The sequence below is a fragment of the Oryza brachyantha genome, chromosome 10 (assembly GCF_000231095.2).
Source record: "Oryza brachyantha chromosome 10, ObraRS2, whole genome shotgun sequence".
Taxonomy (NCBI): Eukaryota; Viridiplantae; Streptophyta; class Magnoliopsida; order Poales; family Poaceae; genus Oryza; species Oryza brachyantha.
The window spans coordinates 1,433,227-1,457,465 of record NC_023172.2 but is presented as its reverse complement, the minus strand read 5'-3'; the positions used below and the strand labels follow the sequence as shown (position 1 = coordinate 1,457,465).

Sequence of the window (24,239 nt, the reverse complement as noted above, 5' to 3'; positions counted from 1 at the left end):
CAAAGGTGTATCTCATCTATCATATCTTTTAAAAATGTAACTGTGCATATTCAATTCTCCTGTGGCTTGGTATCGATTCTCTATCACAATTGCATCTACGATTTAACGTGGCTTTGTTGGGTACAAATATATCTCTTATTTACCTCTAGTATCACTAAAAGCTGGTGATCAACCATCAGGATTGGGCTGTTATTTCTGCATTTGAATGGTGATTACATAGAGTTACTGTAGAATGAGATATGCTTGCTTTATTTTCTGAGGTCACACATGCACAGTTAGCATTTCTACAGTATATCTTAGTGATAGAGCAGCAGATACTAAATTTTCTTAACAATACACATTTATATATAAAGCTTTTAACCTCAAAGAGAAAGTAGTTAATGATTTGCTAGCTATTTCCAACATTGAAGTAAACAACTGAAAGCTATTTCCACCAGAGTTTTCCTATAAGAATGCCCAAGAATTTATGACATTATAAATTGACCAAGCTATATTCCATGTTATGTTTATTTTCAGAATCACCAATTTTCTTGCCAAGCATGACTGCATAAACAGATGGAGTGATCTGAGGGAGCTACTATGTATCTCATCTTGGTTTTATTTTTCCTTAATATGAACTTAATTTGTTGGTATATAATCTTAATTTCAATTGGAACCTTTTGGTGTGTAATTTCTTTTTTCTATCATTCCTTCCCCCTTGTGAGTTAATGGATGGAAGAAAATATTTGTTTCAACCTGCACAACACTTAACTCATTACAGATAGGATGAAGATGCATTCCCACAGAACACAAGTAGTAGTTAATTATTTTTGAAGAATAAGTAGTTGATATTGTGCGGAAAATATTAATTTTACATTATTTAGCTCCTTAAAGGGCTAATTTATATTGGTGATAGAAGCAATTATTAGTAATGTAGGACGCTTATGAACAAAATATAAGTTTGGGGCATGTTTGGATAATGGGTTATGAAGGGTGGAATTAGAAAATGGAAACGAATGGATGGTTTGGATGAAACGAGGTGGGAAGAATGGATAGTTGAGATTTAAATGTACCCTTTGATGGTGGAAAATCATACGTACACTATATTTTTCCTTTATGGTTGCATTGAAATATATGTTGGTGCAATACTTGTGACTTATAAATGAACACTGATGCGAGTACTCCATTAGCTTTTATGTTGACATATAAGACATTTGCGTGTAGCTTTATAACCTGTGATGTTTGGATATGAATGCTCTGCCACTGGCCACACATCAACTTGTTATTCTCTGTGTTGGTTCGTTCAGAATGATTCCAAATAAATTCTCTTCTATTACAGTGTGTTGAGAAAACTAATTTATGATTTGTTTAGTAGATGTCATATTATATAGGATAGCAGCATCATCATGAAGATTGTTCACCTGTTATATTAAGATATCTATTTGTTGCCAGGTCAGGTGTTTGCCTTTTCTGCTTGTTGTATTTTACTCATTAAGTTGGACCCAGGGTGTAACTTAACTATAGTACTTTACACTCTATATACATGGGAGTCGGTAATCTTACTAGGCTAGTACGTCAAAATTAAACCACACCAGATACATAAAATGCCATTCTAAAACATGAAACTTTTGATAGCTAATAAAAATGCTATCTGAAAAGTGTTATCAAGGAAGAGCTACTTTCTAGCTACAATGGCCTGTAGATTACAAAAGGCAGCTAAAACTGATTCTGACTATCCCATTTCAGGAAGATGGAAATTGCTGGTTGGGTTTAGTTCAACCAAGAAAGAAGTAGGATTCATGCATTGCTTGGGCTGACTACAGTATGGCTATCTCAAAAGATCCATGAGTGCACAGTTGAGAGATTATTTTGTCTTCAGCCAATCATAGCATCTGTAGCGGTTCCAGTACTTTCTTTCCGAATTTTTTAAAGGTATCCTCGAACGATTGTGAGCCGTCCATTACTTTGATCCAACGAATCTGATTTTATTATACTACACACCGTTAGTATGCGTAGTAAAAATTCTATAATGGTAAAATTAGAACTAAAATATATAACTCTGGGATAAAATTATGTGTCATATCATATTAAAATAGATAAATTGATAACTATATCTTATCAAAGTTTGGAATAAAATATTTAATATGCTTCCAAAAATACATAATTAGATATAAATTTTACTACACTACTACCACTATAATTAAAATGTATCATAATATTGTCCTTCTTTTTAGTATGAAGCAGCTTTTTCAATATGAAAGAAAAGGCCTAGTACTTAGTCACTCGGAGGCAAACAAAACATACATGTTTCCCGGAAAAAAAAATATACATAACTCAAAGGTCCATTTTATTGTTTGCTGAAGATGGCTAACTGAGCGACTGTTCAAATTATTCATGAAGTTTACATCAAATTTGGAATATATCTTTTATGCTGTTTGATCATATTCCTAACCTTCCTCAAAACTGGTTAGTTCCACCATCATAATGTGTTTTACTTGAGGCCATAAGGGAAGTATAATTATTGATGCTTGCTGTCTAATTTTTAATTAATTTCTTGCATTTGTACATCAAAATCCCATTATTCCGTAAGGACCATGCAATGGTGAAAAAGATGATAAGTAAATTTTACACTTGGTCCAGTATTCTACGATCATGTTGGTTCCTTACCGTGTTTGATGGATGCCACAAATTTCTTTGTGCCACTCTCTTTTTGACATGTACAGTGGCGGCAGCAGGGTGATAGTTGAAACAAACAACCACCCTAGATTGTCAAACATGCATAATCCAAGTGTTTCAAGGTATTATGGTGATGGCTGATTCCAGTCAAATTTAACTTACTTTTGGCGTTGTGTGGTTTGGATGTGTTAACTCATCAAAGTTTATAGCTTATACCCTCTCCATTCCATAATGCAAGATTTTTTTGATCTTATTACTTATATTTATATCGATCATAATGAATCTAAATATACGTATAAAACATATACATTGATTCGTGATAAATCTAAACCAAATCTTAAAAAAATCTTATAATATGAAACGGAGAGAGTATATCTTATTGTTTTATTGTTTGTTGTTAGTTAATATCATATGATAACGATAAAAGTTCCACCCGAGTCCCATGAGGTCCGATGTGTTGACAGAAGCAAGGGATTACAAATTTTTGAGCTGGTGAGGCAACCTGGACATCAACCATTGGAAAGTTTTTATTCTTGTTTTATGTTAAATGTTTCTCTTAGTCAAAGCTGCAGTTTTTCTTTCACATTCATGAGCTTCATCGTAATCCACAAGCTTCATCGTGTATATCCATACGTTTTTTTGGTTCTTATATATACTAAGTATATCAATGTGGCGATTGGTGATTAAGTAATCTACAAAAAGGTTAACTAGTTAAACAAGAGAAAATGCCTCATAGTCATTGGGTAATGTTCGTTTTGAAAACTATGGATATATTTCAAGAAGGTGATTTTCACTTATAAATTCTAATGGCTGGATTGCTTAAATTATTGTGTGTTTTGATCTGCAGGATATATTTGCTCAATTACCCCCCCCCCCCCCCCCCCCCCCCCCCCCCCAGAAACTCCATAGGATTGGTTAATTCCACCCATCTATCGGGCGTACCACTGCTTTAATGGTTACAACAAAACATTGGACATTAATTTCTGCAAACAATTTTATCCGTGGACGAAAAGACATTGTCATCGAGCTGTTTTAACCATGGCAATGGCTCATGGTATTTAGTGTAATACTGGCAATGGTTACCAACTTACCATCATATATTACACTATGAGAACTGTGAAGACCAAAGTAAAACTAGCATTTTGTAATACCGAGCCTTTTCTGTAATGATTTTTTTGACTCATTTTTATCAAAGATCAAAAAATAGTCTGTGAAAAATCTACTTATAGAGATATTACATTGGCCTTCGTAGTCGTAGTCTTTTCGAGCCATTTTTATCTAGGGTTAAAAAATAGTATAAGTGGATGCTAGAAGTTGTTTCGATGATATACAAATACATTGTTTGGGTATACATATTATATTTCAGTGAGAACTTTAAAGGTATATATACTAGTCTATATCAAGGGTGTTAAAGTATTTTTCCCTACTCTTATACAGTATTTAAGGGTATTAGAGTCATTTTCTATTTCTTATTGTATGTATTTATTGTTTGGAGATATTTTTTAAAATTTCTCACCATGTATATTCTGGGTATTATAGTATTTTCCCATAATATCCTGGGTATTATAGTCTTTACACAAATACATATACTCTTTAGATCTAAAAATTTGAATAAATACCTTTCGAATCCCCATTTCTTCTCCAAATCTGACAATGGCCGAGATCACCGGCGGCCAATCCTCGCCGGCAGCCGTGGCGGCGGCGGCGACGGAGGCTATGCCGGACGACGTGCTCGCCGAGATCCTCCTCCGCCTCCCGTCCCACCCTTCCTCCCTCTCCCATGCGTCCTTCGTCTGCAAGCGCTGGAGCCGCCTGGTCCAAAATCCTAGCTTCCTCTGCCGCTTCCGCGCATTCCATCAAACACCTCCCGTGCTCGGCTTCTTCCACAACTCCTCTCTGGGCTCCGTCTTCGTCCCCACCGGGGGCCCGCCCGGCCGCATCGACGTCGATGCCGCCTCCATCAGCACGGGCGGGGACAACGGCGGGTGGTGGCTCGTCGACTGCCGCCACGGCCGCGTCCTCCTCCGCAGCAAGGACTGGGGCGAGGCGCTCGTGTGGGACCCCATGACCGGGGCCAGCACCCGCATCACCGTCCCCGGCCAGATTCACGCGGGCGGCAACGACCACAGCGCCACCGTGTTCTGCGCCGCGCCGGCAGCGGGCGCCGACTGCCGCTCGAGCCCCTTCCACGTGGCCATCGTGTTCGTCCGCGACGACGGCGTGTTCGGCTGCGTGTACTCGTCGCTGGACGCCGCGTGGGGCGAGCTGATCTCCGCGCCATTGCCGTCCTTACTGTGCATGATCTACGACGAGCCTCCTGCGCTGGTCGGGGGAGCCCTGTACTGGCTCATCAATGGGAATCGCATGCTCAAGTTCGAACTCGCCACCCAGAGTCTGGCCACGGTTTCTCGGCTGGCGCCGGCGGAGATGCCTGCCACCCACAGGTGGAACGTCCGAGCCATCAATCTGGGAGATGACGTTCTTGGCATTGCCTTCTTCAAGGATTTCAGCCTGCAGCTGTGGGCGCGGGAGGTCGCCGATGACGGCGCGGCGAAATGGGTTCTGCGCAGGGCCATTGAGATGAACAAGCTTCTTAGGCTGCCTATGGTGCCGAGCGGCGAACTTCACCGTATGGTGCACATTTGGATCTGTGGGTTCTCCGGCGATGGAAATGTGGTGGTTGTAGGGACCCCTGCTGGCATTTTTCAGGTTTGGCTCGACACACTGGAGTTCAAGAAGGCCCCTGATGGCACGCTGCTCGTCAAGACTGTTCATCCCTATGAGAGCTTTTATGTTCCAAATGGTATGATCAACTATCCCTTTATTCTTTGCTGTGAAGTTTAGTTTTTAATTAATGAAAAGCAGTGATACCGGGACTTCGACTCTGGTCCCACGTGTTATAGTCAATCTACGAGCAAGTTCAATATAATAGCGAACTACTGGGTCCAATTTATCTATAGTCAATCTAATAAACAATTTATATAATAGTCCCACATGTCATACACATACGGTGTCTTGGAGTCCATGTACAGCTGACTACAAATTAGCAGTTCATCTCTCTTCTCTCTCCTCTTATCTCTTTAAAACATGCTTATAGCTGACTTATAGTCTATTATTATACCTACTCTAGCTGCATCTAACGCCTCTCGTTTTCCACGTGCACGTTTCCTGAACTACTAAACGGTGTATATTTTGCAAAAAAATTCTATAGAAAAATTATTTAAAAAATCATATTAATTTATTTTATATTTTTTAATAATAATAATTAATTAATCATATACTAATTTATTACTATATTTTTCACGTCAGATAATTAACCCACTCCAGCAAAACACCGCCTTAGTAAACTCTAGAAATAGTATTCGGGGACTCGTGTGATATACATAATTTGTTAATTTAGAAAATAAGAAATCGTGTAGCATCCAGAACTTCTCATTACGACCTTTTTGTATAAAGAATCATGTCATAAAGAATCCCTTTGTGACAGAATCCTTTATTGTCACTTTGTCAGAGTTGACATGTGGTCAATATAATAGTACTGCCCTTTTGCTAGAAAGAAGTAATCCCGCTGCTTCCACAAAAAATAAATTAGAACTGGATGTGACATATCCTATTACAATAAATGATATTACAATAAATCTGAACAGAGATATGTTTAGATTGGTAGTATTAGAATGTGCCATAAGGTTGGCTTTTTATGAGATTGAAGGAGTACTGTATTTGTACTATCAGAAGTACTTCTCAGCTGCTATGCCTCTGCATGTGTTGCCGCCATCACTCAGCCTGCTGCCATCGATGCAAGACATGGTGCAAAAGGAGTTAGAGGCGTGTTGCACCGTGTTAGACGTGAGTCAACTCGTGAAATTTTTTTTGAGACTCGTGAGTCCTGGACTCCTGGTAATACTGATATTGAAAAGTCTTGGTAAAATGTTTTTTTTTTCTGTGGGTTCTGAACCCAATAGGCCAGTACTGCATGTGTATTTTGATTCAGTTAAGGAGTGCTAACAATCTCAAATATCACAACACACACCGAGTCACTTTTATTTTATGTTTTGATGATCTGATGTTTAAGAGCTCAGCATTAACACTATAGTTACAGTGGGTTAATGCGGATACCTACTTGTGTCGGTTTAATAGCACCCCATTTATTATCTGTAAGACTGTAACTATCTTTTCTATTTAATGTCACATTATATGTAAGCAAAACTTTGACAATTATTGATTCGTAATGTGTTCTATTTATAGTAGTAACAAACATTAGACGTACCTTTGGCTTAGAACGAGCCTATTTTATAAAGCTGTAAAAACCTAGAATGGTGATTATTCATTCAGGAGGTTCTGGAAATATAAGATTCCCTGAAAATTAAGATTATCTTTTGGTGGTTATAAATTGCCAGTTCTGCTAGGGCTTTGAAACAGCTAACACTTGTTCATTAAGTGCCCTTAGGTCATTTTGTTTGGAACTGTGTTACTTGTATCAAATAGAGCCACACATGCCATACAACTTTTATTTTATGTTTTGTTGATCTAATGTTTCAGTACTCAGCATTAACACTATGATTGATACTTGTTCCTATTTCAATTGCACCTCATTTATTATTTGTAAATATCTTTTCTACTATATGCCACATTATCTGTAAGCAAAAGTATAACAAATATTGTTTCATTCTGTTCTATTTATAGTAGTAATGAACTGGTTTGATTAAAAAAATTATATAGATGTATCTGTTATTTACAGTGAGCTCATTTCATAAAGCTCTCAAAACACAGAATGGTGATTATCCATTCATGTTAAGATACTCTGGAAATATAAGACACCACCTGAAAATTAAATATTTCCTATGGTTAATGATTAAAGATAAGTTTTTGATAGAAAGCATCCAGAGCTTTTAAACAGCTGAATACTTATTCATTAAATACCCCCATGTTCACTTTGTATGGAACCTTGTTAATTTGAGCTTTTGATGTTGGTCAAGATATTTGTGTTAATCATGTTTTTTGGACCCTGGCTAAACAAATTTAAGTAGAAACTTCAGTCACTCATCTTGATTGGAATTTCTGCTGTATGGTAGTCTTTATGGGAAGCTGAATCGCCTAAAGATCCTACAGATATAATAATGTACTGATACTCTGTTGGCTTTTGGGATCTTGGTTCTAATGCAGGAAGAGGAGAGCACAAGGCTGCTGAACTGGAGGGCCAGGCTGCCTAGGCAGGTGGTAAGTGTGTTCTTCAGCACCTAGCTAGTTTGGATGAAAATCGTGCTTGGGACAATTGGATGAATAAACACAGGAGGATATCACTACCTGTTGCAATGCCTGTTGATTTTCAGTTCTCTTTAGCTGATCATCAAACTGGTAGATGTTGGTTACAGTCTGGTGTTTTAAACTCGAGTTTTGTTGTAAACCAGCGGTTGATATACATGGTGGGATGGCACCATGTGAACAACCTGGCTGATGCTTTGATCTGTTTGCTGGAAGGTGGTGTGGGGCTATATGAACTTCGTAGCTCTGTTTGGATTACAAATAAAAACAGGTTTTCTTAAAACAAGTTTGATTTTGACTTTTTTTCCTTAAGAATCACTTTTAGGTTGTTAGTCTGTTATGTGATTTATCTAAATCATGTATTGGGGAGTTTTGAGATAAATGTGTTTGGCTACGCCGGCTGCGAGGGAGAACATGTGGCTAGGCTTTTTTCTTAATAAAAACATTGGGGATTAGTTTTTGATAAAACATGATTTCGTGGTTTAGTGGAAACATAAATTTTCTTGCCCATGGATTAGTTAAACGAAACAAACAAGAAGTTATTAAACAATGTTTTTTCAAAAACATGATTAGTGTAAACCGAATTTATTAAAATTTCAGATCCAAAAAACCCCTTGATGGAAACTAGGGGATCTCCCTCTTGCTTAAGAAAAGAATCCCTAAAGTTTCAAGCAAAAGCATTGATGCTGCGTGGCGAGTTTTCATTAGTCTGCTTACTTCATACTTCCTTTCTTTTATATATGGATCAATATATATGCTTTATATATGTGTTCAGATTTATTAGATATAGAAAGGGATTAAAAAAATCTTATAACATAGAAATGATGTAATACTTTGTTATAACCTTGGTGATAAAGGGCCATTGTGTGGTGCTAGAAATAATATAATTGGTAGGAAGAATACAATTATGATTGAGATATGCAACTGTGCATTTCTTTGTGACCTTGTATGTGAACAAACATGCGAATCCTCCGTGGTCCATTATGCATGTCTTGTGTGTAACATATCCTTTGTTAGCTTTTTTCTTTTACAATTGAGACATCCGTGCGGTATGTGTTCATAACCACGGACGATCGATTCAATTTTCGCAGCATATCCCTAATCATATAGAATTGGCTCCGTGAAATTTCCTAATCAACGAATAGGTTTTAGGCTGCGTTCGAAGCTGCATGTTGCAAAAGCCTATTAGCCCTACGATAAACGTAATTAGTATATAATTAATTAGGTATTACTCATTAAAAATTTAAAAAATGAATTTATTTGATCTTCTAAAATAATTTCTATATAAAAATTTTTGCACGAAATATACAATTTAGTTGTTTGAAAAACGTGTTAACAGAAATCGAGAATTAGTTTAGCCGCATAGGTTGATTCGAACGCAGCTTAGTCCGTTGCATGGCATGGAATGATTACTACTCAATATGAACGTGCTAACAAAATCATAGTAACGTCTCATTTGACAAAGTAGAGTAGGAACTGTCGGAGGGAAACAATACCAATGGAAATTAAGTTGCTATGTTTGGACATGAGTCCTTTGCCAATGCCCATGCAAAAAATGATATCTTATTCTCAATGCTGAATCCTTTTGATTTGGATTGCAATGAAGCTGTCTTGTACTATAATAAGGGTGTGTTCAGTTCCCAAAACTTTTTAGGACTCATGTCATGTGGATGTGTACAGTCAAACATTTAAAGTATTAAATATAGCCTAATTACAAAATAAATTTCAGATTCCGTCAGAAAACTGCGAAACAAATCTTTTGAGCATAATTAATCTGTCATTAGCACATGTGGGTCACTGTAGCACTTATGACTGATCATGGATTAATTAGGCTCAAAAAAATTATTCCATAACCATGTAATTAGTTTTTTTGAGTGAAGTGCACCAGCGATCTCTAAACTTGTGTGTATGTGTCATCTAGGTCCCTAAACTCTTAAAATATATTTTTGGGTCCCTAAACTTGTCCGAGAGTGTCATATAGGTCCAAACGGGCTCCAACCCGCTCTATCTGCTGACGTGGCATGCCATGGTGGCACCCACGAGAAGGGAGAGAAAAGAATAAGGAGGAGAGATACTAACATATGGGATCCACATGGCCCCACCAACACGTAGGCGCCGCCGTGGCATGCCACGTCAGCAGATGGAGCGGGTCGGAGCCCGTTTGGACCTATATGACATCCTCGGACAAGTTCGGGGACCCAAAAATGCATTTTGAGAGTTTAGAGACCTAGATGACACATGCACCCAAGTTTAAGGACCGCTGGTGCACTTCACTCTAGTTTTTTTGTTTCATCTATATTTAATGCTCAATTTAGGTATCTAAAGATTTAATGTGAAATTTTTGAGAAAAAATTAGGAACTAAACAGGGCCTAAGTTGATTATACTAACTCATGATTTATTTAGTTTAATGACTTTTTTATTTTTAATATTTTTAATAAATAATTGTTTTACTAAATCTTGAAGAAAAATATTTTCACCGTATAAACCTTTTGGCCACGCGAATATTGGTGGCGTGACAAGACAACACTGTCACGCAAGCTGGTTGACGCGACAGGCTTGCTATATCACCAACACTAGCACGATGACATTGTCTTGCCATGCTCTTGTCATTGGTATGACAAGATTGCCATGCCAAACACTCTAGGTAGCAGTATTATCTTGTCACGTCAGTGGTGGCGTGGTCAAACGGTTCATACAGTGAAAATATTTTTATTCGAGGTTTAGTAATAAAATTAAAATAGTTTAAAAAATAAAAAATCCTAGTTTAATAGTGAGCACTATATCGACATACAAGTAATATTTTAATGGATGTTTAAATGTTTAGTGAATCTATAGATTGGCCAAAGTTTTGATATTTTTTTTACCAGCTTCATTTATGGTATGGCTCTGGTTATTTACTCGTTAAGTTGGACTTAACTGAGCCACGGTACGCCAAAGTTAAACCCATCAGAGATCATAAACTGCTAGTTTATAAAAGTCAACTAAGTCCCTCGTCTTTGGTGGGATAAATAACCGGCACACAAAAAACGTATAGTAATATATTAGTATATGATTAATTAATTTTAGCTCATGGGTCTAGCTGGGTGTTGCCATTCCTTGAAGTCCAGTTGTCCGCTTGGAGGTACTGAATGCTGGGTTAAGATGAGGTGCATGGATAATAGGGATAAGCAGTACTTCCTTCATATTTTTTTTATATGACACCGTTGACTTTTAAATTTACGTTTGACCGTTTATCTTATTTAAAATTTATATCTAAACATGCAAAATTATAAAACATACTTAAAGTTCCTATAATAATAAATTATATTATAGCAAAATAATTAATAATTATATATTTTTTTAATAAGACGAAAGGTTAAACGTGAACCTAAAAGTCAATGGCGTCGTATAAAAAAAATATGGAGGGAGTAGGAGAGTTACTGTTAGCCAAATTTGGTGCTAGACCAAATTTATGCTAAGTTTTGAAAAGGATCGAGCATTCACGCTAAGACTAGCCTAACCGCAAGTGACTAAGCAGTCATACTCGACAATGATATGTAGCCCAACCAAAGGTGTTTTGGCGATTAGACATTTAACTCAGTCCAAGTCCAATTTAGACCTTTCTTGTATTTAATTCCTTTCTCGAGGCTAGGGTTTGTCGAGTACTAGTTCATCTCAAACCCTGTTTGGATCCAAGGACTTTTTTTAAGTCCCTTTGAACATTAATTAGAAGTATTAAATATAGATTATTAATAAACCCACTCTATACTCTGGACTATTTCATGAAGCAAATCAATTTAGTCCATGATTAGTGAATATGATGCTATAGTAAACATTTGCTAATCGTGGCTTAATTAGGCTTAAAAAATTAGTCTAATAAAATAGTTTTTATTTATGCAATTAGTTTTGTTATCAGTCCATGTTTAATACTCCTAATTAACGTCCAGACATTCAATGTGATAAGGGACTAAAAAAAGTCTTTGGATCCAAACAGCACGTGTCTATAGCACATGTAAAAGATCGTATAGATGCAACTTGTAATACCACCCCCTGAAATAAATATAGAGGGCCAAAAACTATCAAAGAAACACTAATCAATCTACAAAATCTTTAGTAAAAAGAATCAATCCACTGTCCCTACCTCTATCTTCTACATCTTCCTCTTATCTTGCTTCATGTACCCCATATGTCTATTCATCCGTCCATCTAATTCGATCGAATCCAAAAGCTTGCACTGATGTAGTTACAATTCGAATTCTTATACCTAGCAAAAAAAGAACAACATGGCACTTCGTAGAATTTATCACATTCGCAAACCTTGTGGCAGGGAAAGATTTAAGCAGTGTGTAACGAAACTTGATGACGGTGTATATGTACAAATGTATTCTAGATCGATCTCTGTTCGTGCGAAGGCAGAAAAGTACCAGATCAGTGGAAGGGTGAAATAACTACTTGATGACTTCATATATTAGGACTTCAGGTTGGAGGTTGATCTGCCTGTAAAGTTCGAGTTGCTCCTCCCAAGAATCTACTGTCTGCAATGAGCAAATGAAACATTCAGGTCAGCAAAAGGAGAAGATCAGGTTTTCAAATTCGAAGGGTACATGGCTCAGCTACTGAAACTCGAAAGACATTTCATTTAGTAGCCAAGCAAGACTCGTGTTGTGCAAATAATACAGCAAGGTTAGCCACGATAACAATTATTCTCGCAACAGTATGTGTTTTTTTTTTTTTGTCAAATGTGTTGTGGTAGAGTAGCCAAAGTAGCATCTACGGGTTTTCTCAGTCACATTGAAAATTTATGGTAGGAAAGGGTAGTTTGTTACCTTGACCATCATAGGGCAATACTTGAGCCACTTGTCCTGATCACGAGCAACGCAGGCATAACCACCACATTCAGTGTAGCTAATCTGCGTGGTTGGACAAATATCTTGTGTTAAGCGAAATGTATGCCGATACACATAAATTGGATTAGCAATACATTATTATGCTTCTACAAGCGGATAAATCCACAGCTTTTTGCGGGGCCACCGCAAAGAGTTGGGTGGCCAAATTTCATTAAGATTAAAGAATGTACAGAATAAATCCACAGCTAGTCTAATGACAGGATATGTTGAGTCAAAGTAGCAAACATAATGTGTAGAGATTACAAAACATGGTTGAGGAATGGTATGCCGATGTAGCCGTTATCTCTGCAATCGATTCATTCAAATGGATGAGACAAATTCTAAAAAGATAAGCAGGGAAATAAGAGTTAAAATATTGAAGTGGGAACATCCGACATTTAAAGCTCGTCCCACAAGATTACGTAAGCCATGGTACTTCTCCAATGCTTAATTAATGATATGATCCAATTGAAAATTCAGCAATATAAGTTGGTACTCTGTGTTGATTCCGCACGCTAGTATTCTCCATATAGACTACATATTCCTGCTAAAGTTATACTCTTCAAGTCAAACATAGGATTAATTAATTGCCACAGTCCTTGCTAACCAACCATTTGGCAAATTGCAGTGAAATGTGTTAAATCACTATGTAACAAACTATTGCCAGGATATAATGTAGCTTAATCAGTTCAACTTTCCACCTATTAGAATGTTGATACAGGTTTATCAAAAAATGGAAAAAGGGGATGTGTTCAGCTGCCAGTAATACCATTTCTCTGAACACAAAGTAAATAAGTATCATCTCCAATATTCTGAACACAAGTTACCTGAAAATTTATGAAAATATAAAAACAAAAAATACTCCTACCTCTCTCTGCTCAGTGATATTATCCAAAATCTATGTGACAAACTGACAGCTAGGAATTTAGATACAACTCGACCATTTCAACTAAGCATCCAGAACCCAAACAGTCAAGAAACAGAATAGCACCTCAATATATAGAAATGCTGCATAAAACAAAAAAAAAATGCATGACCAAATGCACAATGTTTTTTGTTCCCTGTCTCTTCTGGATTACTTTAAATGCATAATAATTATTTGGAGAATTAATGTTTTCAGTCGGTTGACAGTTTAATTTAGGAGAAATAAGGTTTTACTGTGCACATACCGCTGAGACCAGACGATACTTGGTTGCAGAGTGACCAACTTCGTGAGGAAATGTAACACCATTGTAGAGAATTGTAATGTCAAGGGGAGACGCAATGCCAAACAATGCTTCAGACAAGGTAGCCTTGCTTTCATCGCTACCCAGCCAATCCTTCAAAACTGAAACATAGTAGCAGCAAGTGAAACAATACAAGGGGCGTGTAAAATTATGAAAAAGCAATTAAAAAGTGAATCATATTTGTTTCACATTGGTTTTGCTACTTCTGAAGGACAATTATCTCACATAAGTTCTCTTTTGTTGGGAGAAGGATTCACAACAAGCACATTACTAGGCTATTTCCAACATATTCTAACTTGCAACAATCAGAGTAGGTTTATTCCAAATGTGGTCACTGTATAGGGTGGATAAAAAAGAAAGGCGTAACTTTACATGCAATGCACCGTTAAACAAGTAAATTCACCTATTGTGAAGAATTGTGGACCCTTTAAAAGAAAACAACCAATTTGGTTGACACTTCCAGAACACTTATTGCAACTTCTCACATAATTGGACTGTGAATCCATTAACATTGGAAGGTCTTCAAAGGAATTGATCTGAAAAAAGGGACCAAGATAAACTTTCAGCACATAATAAATGCAAGAGCTCTTCCATACCATTATAATCCACTAATAAGGGTTGAAAGACTGCAAAATACAGAGTGTGACACACCTTTGTGCTATGAAGTAAACTTGCATCAAGTTTATGAAAATACGAAAAATATTCTTCACCAAACCACTCTCCACATCTGCAGCTCATAAGTTGCTTCAATCTTATCCCGAAAAGACCAAGTGTGTACCATACACAACTTCTGCACGGTGCATCCATTACAATTCTCATGGAACCAACATATATAGAATTATCAAACTTTTGCAGCCCCTGAAGAATAAAAGTCATAATTTCTGATGCAATATTTCTTCCAGCCTGCAACTGACATATTACCTCAAGTTTAACCTTGTGAAGGAAATAGTTTTTTACAACACCAAATATAAATGGAGGAGGATTAAGAGTAGTCTCCTACGGTATTCCAACACTTCCAATTTTTCTTTCAAAGAAAATAAAAGGTTAAATAAGCATACAAGCAAAAAGCATGATAGTTCCTTTTTTCAATTAAAAAAACATCAAGATGTAAACATAACAGTAACAATAGACTGAGACTAAACTGTTTGGAAACATTCAAAGAGAAAATAATATGTTAGAAGGCATGAATTTTGAGGTTACAAATGTTCTATTTACGAACTGGACAAAAATATCAAATCCATGTTTAGCTAGAGAATAATCACCTTGGTCCAAAATTGTCAGAAATTAAGGAAAAGATATTGGAATGTAAACTTGAAAAATACAAAATAACATTTTCCTTGTAAATTCTCCCTCTTAATGAAATTTGGGAGTCCATTCCTGGGCCTTCCCGCCAAAAAAAGGAAAAAAAAAACATTTGAAGCATATTGTCTGTGAAGCTATAAGATGGTAGTACACACATACCGTTTGAAACATATTGCTGTCATTTGCAATTCCGCACAAAGTGTTCTTCACATCAGATAGCAAATGAACCATTTTAGAGTGTTCATTTTTCTCCCATGCAGAGAAGATCTTATATAATTTTTCAGAAACGCAGAGGCCATCATGCATTATGTCAAAGGAATACTGCCACAGAATTTCATTGCGGAAGTCCTTCAAATTCCACAGTAACTGAACATGTTTACAATAAATTAGAAACAAGTATATGACAAGCACACAGTCTGGTACAAATTTCAGCTACCTGTATTATCATATTCAGAAAGCGCAGGTCTTCCTCCACATTGTTCTTGTTTAGAACATCAATACTTTTTTGGTAGCAGGAAATGCTTGCAATTTCCTCGGTAGATTGGTCAAATTCTCCTGTCATAACATTGTCAGTCAGAATAAATAATATCTAGCCGCAGTACTGAACATCATTCAAAATTGCTACCAGAATGTTTTGGTCCAAGTAGCAAACAACTGAACTTTTTCTAATAAATGGTCACGTTATAATATCTTCACTTGTAATGTCCTGAATTCGTATAGTACATTTGGTACAATGGATAAATAGAACAAAAAAGTTCCAAATTTTCATTCAAGATGGGACACATTGAAGGACAAAAAACCAGGTAATTTCAACAAAGCAATAATTTTATCGGATGTCTCACTGATAATAATAAAGTGTCATCCAAGTAAAACATAATATGAGGATTTTTCATGTCAAACCTAGATGAGATCAATCGCCCATATGGTCTTGCCCTCTAGGTAATGCAGAATGTTTCCTATGATTCACGAGGATTAGACTAACTGCAGAGGATTTGTTAACAAATTTCACACGTAAGAGAGTGTTAGGCAACTAGGCTAAGGGAACCAGCATCTTTCAATCGATTGTGCCAATATTCCAGTAGCTTAGACAGTTTGTATTTGAGAACAAAATAAAATAGAGCACAGTTCATATCATATCGATAATTTATTAGCTGTATGCTAAACTGGAGTATTGGCAGAACTGTGCTACATCTGGAAGTTTTACAATCTACACTCATAGCAAATTTCATTTCATTTCAAATAAAAATGTATGTACCTAACAATCGTGAAGCAGTGTTTGCTGTGCTGTAAGTATGTTCACTTAAGCTGCGTAAAGAAGTTCCATGCAGGCTGTCATCTTTTAGATTTGCCTCCATATGTCCTGGTGTTGCATCCAGCTTGTCGCTATATTCCACCATTTCAGTTGGTGGACTTGACTCGTTTTCGTTTACTGTGGCACCATAATTCTCATCTTTAACATGTGACTCACTGCACCGAGTGAGAAACCTTTGAGCTCTCATATGTATTAGAGAAACAAAACACGAAGGATCAAGATGATCACCACCATGGTAAAAACACAATGACACTAGCTATTTTTATGAATCTATGGAAGATTAGAACAAGAAGGATCAAGAGGATCACAACCATAGTAAAAACACAATGCCATAACAATGGGTATCATTTCTCTGTTCCAGTTTCATTGTGTACATTGAGATCATACAAAGAACTGATGGTCTCTCATAAGCATGTATTTTCAAAATGAAGGGGGTGATTGTTTGGTGGCATATTTACAAATGGAAAATAAGCTGTAATTAAAACTTTTATTAAGAAGCGAGAAGATGAGGATGGAAGACAGAAGAAATGGGTGTAATCGTCAAGATGAAAGTCCAATTGTCTCTGGAAGAACAGTTCTCAATGATGAAAATATACAATAGCTTTCTAGATCCTGGCAAAAAAAAAAACAATAGCTTTCTAGAATGAAACTAATATTGACTCACCTCTTCTAGTTTTGTTAAATTTTATAAGAATGATGCTAACTTACAAGCTAACATTATGTACTCTTAAGTAGCTTACACATTGATATAACCATCTTATCAGTTGCCACTTTTTTATCAGATGGATCATTCAGATGTTCAAATGTGGATCTTGATGATTCCACCGTTCCATTGGTTTCTGAAACGCATTTGCATCTGACATAGCATTTTTCCTCCTAGACGATTTCTCCACAATAGATCTGCTTCTATTTACTAAGTATTGAAGTAACTACATTATATGCACTTGTCCTCCTAAACAACAAAGAGGTTTCCACTGACAAACAATTAGGGAAGTTGCATAAGTTCAGCAAGTGAATATTGGACAGTACATAAAAGAGAACAGATTGAGAGTGGTCAGTTATCAACTGAATTACTCTAATGACGCTGTAATCCTGCTTGATTTTAAAAAAAGCAAAGCATCCATACCTTTCTTTATCTTCTGCATCTGTTGATGTGACATCTGAGCAAGGCAGCTGAAAGGAATTTCACATGTTAGCACTTCAACTAAAGTTACTTACTAAAATATTCCATGCTAATTTTATTGCAAGAAAATGATCATAAAAATGTGGCAGTTAATTTAAATATAGGAAAAGAAACAACCACAATGTTCTCTGGTTTTTCTTTGACTTGATATTTCTGGGCCTTGTTTTCCTGGGAGAGATTGGAGCCATCTTTGACATCAGAATTTCTGTCAGGGGCATCAGCAATGTTAGGAATTACTTTAATGAAGCTGTAATCCTGCTTGATAATAAAAAAAATACCAAAGCATTCATACCTTTCTTTATCTTCTCCCTCTATTGATGTGACCTCTGAGCAAGGCAGCTGAAAGGAATTTCACATGTTAGCACTTCAACTAAAATTACTTACTAAAATATTCCATGTTAATTTTATTGCAAGAAAATGATCATAAAAAATGGCAGTTAATTTAAATATAGGAAAAGAAACAACCATAATGTTCTCTGTTTTTTCATTGACTTCATATTTGTTGGCCTGGTTTTCATGGGAGAGATTGGAGCCATCTTCGACATCAGAATTTCTGTCAGGGGCATCAACAATGTTAGGAATTACTCTAATGAATCTGTAATCCTGCTTGACAATAAAAAAAAATACAAAAGCATCTGTACCTTTCTTTATCTTCTCCATGTGTTGATGTGACATCTGAGCAAGGCAGCTGAAAGGAATTTCACATGTTAGCACTTCAACTAAAGTTACTTACTAAAATATTCCATGTTAATTTTGTTGCAAGAAAATGATCATAAAAATTTGGCAGTTATTTAAGTATAGGAAGAGAAACAACCATGATGTTCTCTGGTTTTTCGTTGACTTCATATTTCTGGGCCTCGTTTTCATGGGAGAAATTGGAGCAATCTTTGACACCAAAATTTCTGTCAGGGGCATTGGCAACGTTAGGAAATTTTGCATCAATATCAGCAGCCTTGCTGTCAAGGGCATCACCAACATTAGGACATACTGCATCATTATCAGAAGTATTTCTGTCATTGATGCCAGCAGTGTTAAGAGTGTTAAGACAAATTTCATCAATATTAGCAGCATTGTTGTCAGGGACATCGCCACTATCAGGACATACTGCATCGTTAGCAGCATTGCTATTGAAGGCATCAACAACATTAGGAAGTATTGCGTCAATATGAGCACCCTTACTGTCAGAGGCATCAGGAATATTAGGACAGATGGCATCATTATCAGCAGCATTTCTGTCAGGGATGCCGGCAGTGTTAAGTGTGCTAAGGCAAATTCCACCAATATTAGAAGCAGCCTTGTTTTCGGGGACATCGCCTGTATTAGGATATACTGCATCGCTAGCAGCATTGCTGTTGGAGGCATCAACAATATTAGGAAGTATTCCATCGATATTAGCAACATTACAGTCAGAGGCATCAGGAACATTAGGACGGATAGCATCATCATCAGCAGCATTTCTGTCAGGGACGCCAGCAGTGTTAAGTGTGCTAAGACAGATTCCATCAATATTAGCAACATTGTTGTTAGGGACATCGCCAGGATTAGGACGTACCGCATCGCTAACAGCATTGCTGTTGGAGGTATCAACAACATTAGGAAGTATTGCATCAATATTAGCAACATTACTGTCAGAGGCATCAGGCACATTAGGATGGATGACATCATTATCAGCAGCATTTCTGTTAGGGACGCCAGCAGTGTTAAGTGTGCTAAGACAAATTCCATCAATATTAGCAGCACTGTTATCAGGGATATCGCCAGGATTAGGACATACTGAATCGCTAGCAGCATCGCTGTTGGAGGTATCAACAACATTAGGAAGTATTGTATCAATATTAGCAACATTACTGTCAGGGGCATCAGGAACCTGAGGACGTATGGCATCATTATCAGCAGCATTTTCGTCGAGGGCATCATCGACATGAAGAAACATTTCATCAATCTCAGGGGTATCACCAACATATGGAAATACAGCATCAATGTCAGCAGCATCAACACTCTTACTGGCAACCTTTTTATCATCACCGATGCATTGCAGAAACCGTTCCTATAAAGATGGAACATATTAAGAGTGAACAGATGGATATAACTAAACATAAACAAGGACCTCCAGATATAGACATACCCATATGAAAGATACCGCAAGGGGTACGATGACTACACGAAAATCCAGAGCAGAGACTTTAAGAAAATAATGCCACAGGTCCCGGATTTCAGCACAAGCCTGATTAAACTGCCATGTAAAAAGTTCAATCCAATAAATAGGATTATCAGCGGGAGAGTGAATCTAATAAAGAAAAAGTTGAAACAAGAGCATGCAAAAGGGAAGATTCTCAAACCTTGGTGCTTAAAACATCTGCAGGGGCATTCTTCAGCTTTAGCTTGATCTTCTCAAGGATTTCAACTCCTTCTGTGCATTTATTCCCTCGTATTTCCGAAAACGGCATTGGTTGATTTATGCTAGATGGCCGAACGCGTTTGAAATGGAAGACATAATGCTCATCTGGATCTTGACAGAGAGTTGCGTCATCCGAGAAACGTTCACCCTGGGATGTATCAGGAATCAATTTTGGGTCTAACACAGACAGCAGCTTCGGCCAGACACTCCCTTCCGAGTGCTTCTTGTGCATGTGTTTCAAGAGCGCATCAGTGTCTGGGATCTTCTTGCCAACACAATAGGGGCAAATCCAATACCTCCATGACCTGTTTTTCTTGACAAAGCTGAGTGCGTCAGATATGGTCTTTGCAGCCTCGTGGCTATCATCGTAAACTCTAACATAGTATTGATGCATCGAATTGAACCCCGCCGATAGAACACCGCGCTGCTGCCCCCTTGTCAAGGACGACCAGTAATCTCTGGCTATCAATAAAAGCTTCTGTTGTAAACTGACAAGTTCTGTGCGGATAGAAGATATTCTGTCTTCATGCTTGTCTCCTCGGACAGATCCAGGAGGTATGTCCTCAAATTGCGGATCAGGAGGACTCTCTATGTCCATCGCCCGGACGTACTCACTTGCCATAGCAGTATACAAACCCAGCACAAACAAGAGCTTCGTGCGGACCATGGCGAGCACTAGCGAGGTCTCGAACTGATTTGCCACGCTGTTCAACTCGCGGAGGATGCGAGACAGGAACTGCCGCTTGTCAATGCCCGGGGCAAGGCCGCGCGCGAACTCCAGGTTGATGTATGCGTTGGTCAGCGGCGCGCGCACCGAGTAGGAGTAGCGCTCGGCGAACTCCCTCACTGGCTGGATCGCGTTGGCCACGCCATGGCTCCCGGCGTACTCGATCAAGGAGCGGACGTACTCGGGAATGGTCTTGTTGCGCACGCAGGACAGAATCCGTTGATGGCGCTCGGTAGCCCACTTCTTCGCATTCTCTACCCTGGCCTTGGGGGTGTTCTCGGGCATCAGGTCGTACGCGACGTTGTTCTCGGCGGGGTCGCAGGGGAAGGGGATGGCTAAGGCGCGCTCGATCTCCGGCAACGCCTCGCCGTCATGGAAGCACCGGATCCGCGCCACCGCCAGGCGGGCGGTGATCTCGACGCAGTTGGGGGCCAGCCGCTGGGCATGGAGATACAAGTCGCGCGCAGCGTTGCAGTTCTTCGTGATGCCCTCCTTGTCTTTGGCAGCGATGGCGCGGGTGGTAGAATCGTAGTGGAGGCCCGCGGCGAGCTGGGCCACGAGCGCGGAGTCCGGATGCCTGGCCACAAGCTCGTGGGCGCGGGCGATCGCCTCGTCGCGGCGGCCGTTGCGATCCAGCATCAGCACCTCCCTGGCCTCCATGCGCACGGTATCCACCTCCTCGCCATCCTTGCGCTCTTGGCCTTGGGGCCTTACTTTGCCCATCAGCGCAGGCGAGGTGCTCGTCGAAATGCCTGCAGGCCCGCAGCGAACGCGGGTGGATCCTTGGAGGAGGAGGAAGCGGAGGCGAGCACCGAGGGAGCGGGCGCGAGGTGTTCGTAGAAATGCCGCAACCGCGACGGGGCGGAGGCGGAGAGGCGACGATAGTTGCTGGAATTGTGGGCGCGGAGAAACGGAAGGGCTTTTGCCGACTTGCGAAGGGATTGGATTTTAAACCTGGAGGAGACGTCTCTTTGTTTATGCTATTTAAATAGTTACAAAAAATTTTAAGAAAAATTAGGAAGATAGATTAATATAAGATATATTTGTTTGTAATTTTAAATATAACTTGTACAATCCACAACAAAAATAACAAATAATATGTTTGTGTAGTGATATATCTTATATTAATTTATCTTTATAATTTTTTTAAAACTTTTTCATAACTATTTAAATAACATGCAATAAACGAAGGCCCGGGTTTAGAATACTTTGCCGACTTGCTACGGATATTTATGAGGCAGATTTGGGTGCTGATGGCGTTTTTAGCCTTTTTTTTTTCTTACTTTTTCTAACCGTTGACTAATTAATCGATCTAGTAGTACGGAGTGGAGTACTTACGAAGGAATTAGAAGTTTCATCGTATAAACACTGTAAAAAAAAATCATACGTAATAGTACGTATAAATATTTTGTTGTGTAGAAAGAGCATATTGTACCTAAATTACTGCTAAAGAAAAACCAATGACACGGTCTTTGACGTGCACACTCCGTTCCTATATATTTTATAAAGTTACTTTTAGGAATTCCCAAATAAAATAAATTTCTAAAATACTTTTTTCAAAATTATTATTTAAACCAAGTGATATATTTATTATTATTATTATGATAAAACCTTAACAAGAGTTTTGCATCATAAAATCTTATTAACATTTAATTCAAGGTATACTTAACCTAGGTCTAAATAAACCTATAAAGTATAAATCTAATTAAACCAATTCATCAAATCCTTTCTATTTAATATTTCGCCTCCAGTTTTCTTCTAAGCTTATAAAGGATTTTATTTACTCACTTTAATAATGATCGTGGGATATCTGAATATAGGGTATCCCGTGTACTATACTTATTTGTATAAAAAAGGAACTAAATTGTAAATAAAAATATAACAATGAATATTGGGGTAGGTATATGGTAAGGATTAGGTTTACTATGTCTAGATTTTTGTAGCCAGATGTATAGGCTTAGTCTTATCAAATTAGGTTTATATCTCTGGTAAACTTGTCTCTGGTATATAAGGGGAGGCAGCAGGTTCCTCGAGAAACATGATCTCACAAATCATTGTCAAGCATGTTCTAAAGTTTAAGATAATTAACCTATATACAAGCAGAAATAGGTTATTATCTCATCTTGAGACCCTGAATTTGGATAACCCTATTCCTTACACACCATCATACTTTCGGTCTCATGTGTCACCCCCATATATTATTGCGCTACAAAACAATGATAGTTGGTGTGCCACGTAGGGGCAACACTGAGATTAATCTTGATGAGTACATTGGCCCCATCGCCAGTATTTTTGGCACCTCTTTCATCTCTTTTAGAAGTTCGTAGGTTTGTCATCAACTTCGTCGCCGTCAAGATTGTCGCCGCCAAGTGGTGATCGCATCACCACGCCTGCCGCATCCACCATCACCGTCAAGATCGTCGCCGCCAAGTGGTGATCTCATCACCACTTTGGTCGCATCCATTGTCGCTCGTCAGGTGGTGATCTCGTCAGCATGTAGGCCATATCCTTTGTCAGCACCGAGATGGTCGTCATTGAGTGGTGATCCCATCACCACGCTGGCCCCTTCCACCTCTACCCCCAAGATTGTTACCACCGAGTGGTGATCCCGTCATCACACCAACTGCATCCTCTATCGCCATCTAGTGGTACTCCCATCACCGGCCAACCATGTCCACCATTGCCACTAGGTGGTAATCTCATCACCAGCCGACCATATTCACAGTCGCTAATGGGTGGTGATCTTATCACCACACCGGGTACATCCATTGACGTCATTAGATGGTGATCTCATCACCACGTCGACTGTATCCACCATGGCTGTTGGTTGGTGATCTCCACCTGACTGCATCCACGTCGCTGCTGAATTTGTCACCACTGAGTGGCGATCTCAACATCACGCCGGCCACATCCATCATCATCATCGGGTGATGTCGTGATGACCTCATTGCCATGTCGGTTGCATTTGTCACCACTGAGTGGTGGCCTTGTCACCACGGTAGCCATTAGTCATATTCATTGAGGCTGGAAGATCCCTAGAGATTTTGGGAGTATTGGAGGAGGCTAGAGCTAGTTTGAGGGAAGAATGCATCCAAGGAAGATGAAGGAAGCTAGGGTTTGTTGCGAATGGCAAACATACCCCAAATGGATCTCACCTTTTTGTTTTATAAGCTTACAATGATGGTTTGACTTCAACAGAAATGGAAATATTCCTGGTGAGGATACGGTGCACGTTTAACTTCCTGACCTCCATCCAAATTCAAAATCCAACAAAGACTGTTTATTCGCCTGTATGGTAGAACATCATT

General features: G+C 38.5%; 2 protein-coding genes across 2 annotated transcripts; one reads left to right on the top strand and one right to left on the bottom strand.

Moving 5' to 3' along the window:
• Positions 1–4,295: 4,295 nt before the first annotated feature.
• LOC102703066 lies at positions 4,296–8,305 on the top strand. Its single transcript, XM_006662114.2, has 2 exons — positions 4,296–5,458; positions 7,819–8,305. The coding sequence occupies exons 1-2, from the start codon at positions 4,309–4,311 to the stop codon at positions 7,863–7,865; spliced, it is 1,197 nt and encodes a 398-aa protein (XP_006662177.1). The 5' UTR covers positions 4,296–4,308; the 3' UTR covers positions 7,866–8,305.
• Positions 8,306–11,953: 3,648 nt separating this feature from the next.
• LOC102702784 lies at positions 11,954–21,654 on the bottom strand. Its single transcript, XM_040528220.1, has 19 exons — positions 20,146–21,654; positions 19,932–20,039; positions 19,599–19,853; positions 19,385–19,484; positions 18,621–19,045; positions 18,448–18,494; positions 18,272–18,359; positions 18,099–18,145; positions 17,924–18,011; positions 17,750–17,796; positions 16,567–16,778; positions 15,748–15,866; positions 15,471–15,677; positions 14,661–14,912; positions 14,413–14,545; positions 13,953–14,110; positions 12,724–12,807; positions 12,322–12,432; positions 11,954–12,161 (listed from the first exon to the last, which is right to left on the bottom strand). Exons 1-18 carry the CDS (start codon positions 21,652–21,654, stop codon positions 12,346–12,348), a joined length of 3,966 nt encoding a protein of 1,321 aa, XP_040384154.1. The 3' UTR covers positions 11,954–12,161; positions 12,322–12,345.
• Between the last annotated feature and the right edge of the window lie 2,585 nt (positions 21,655–24,239).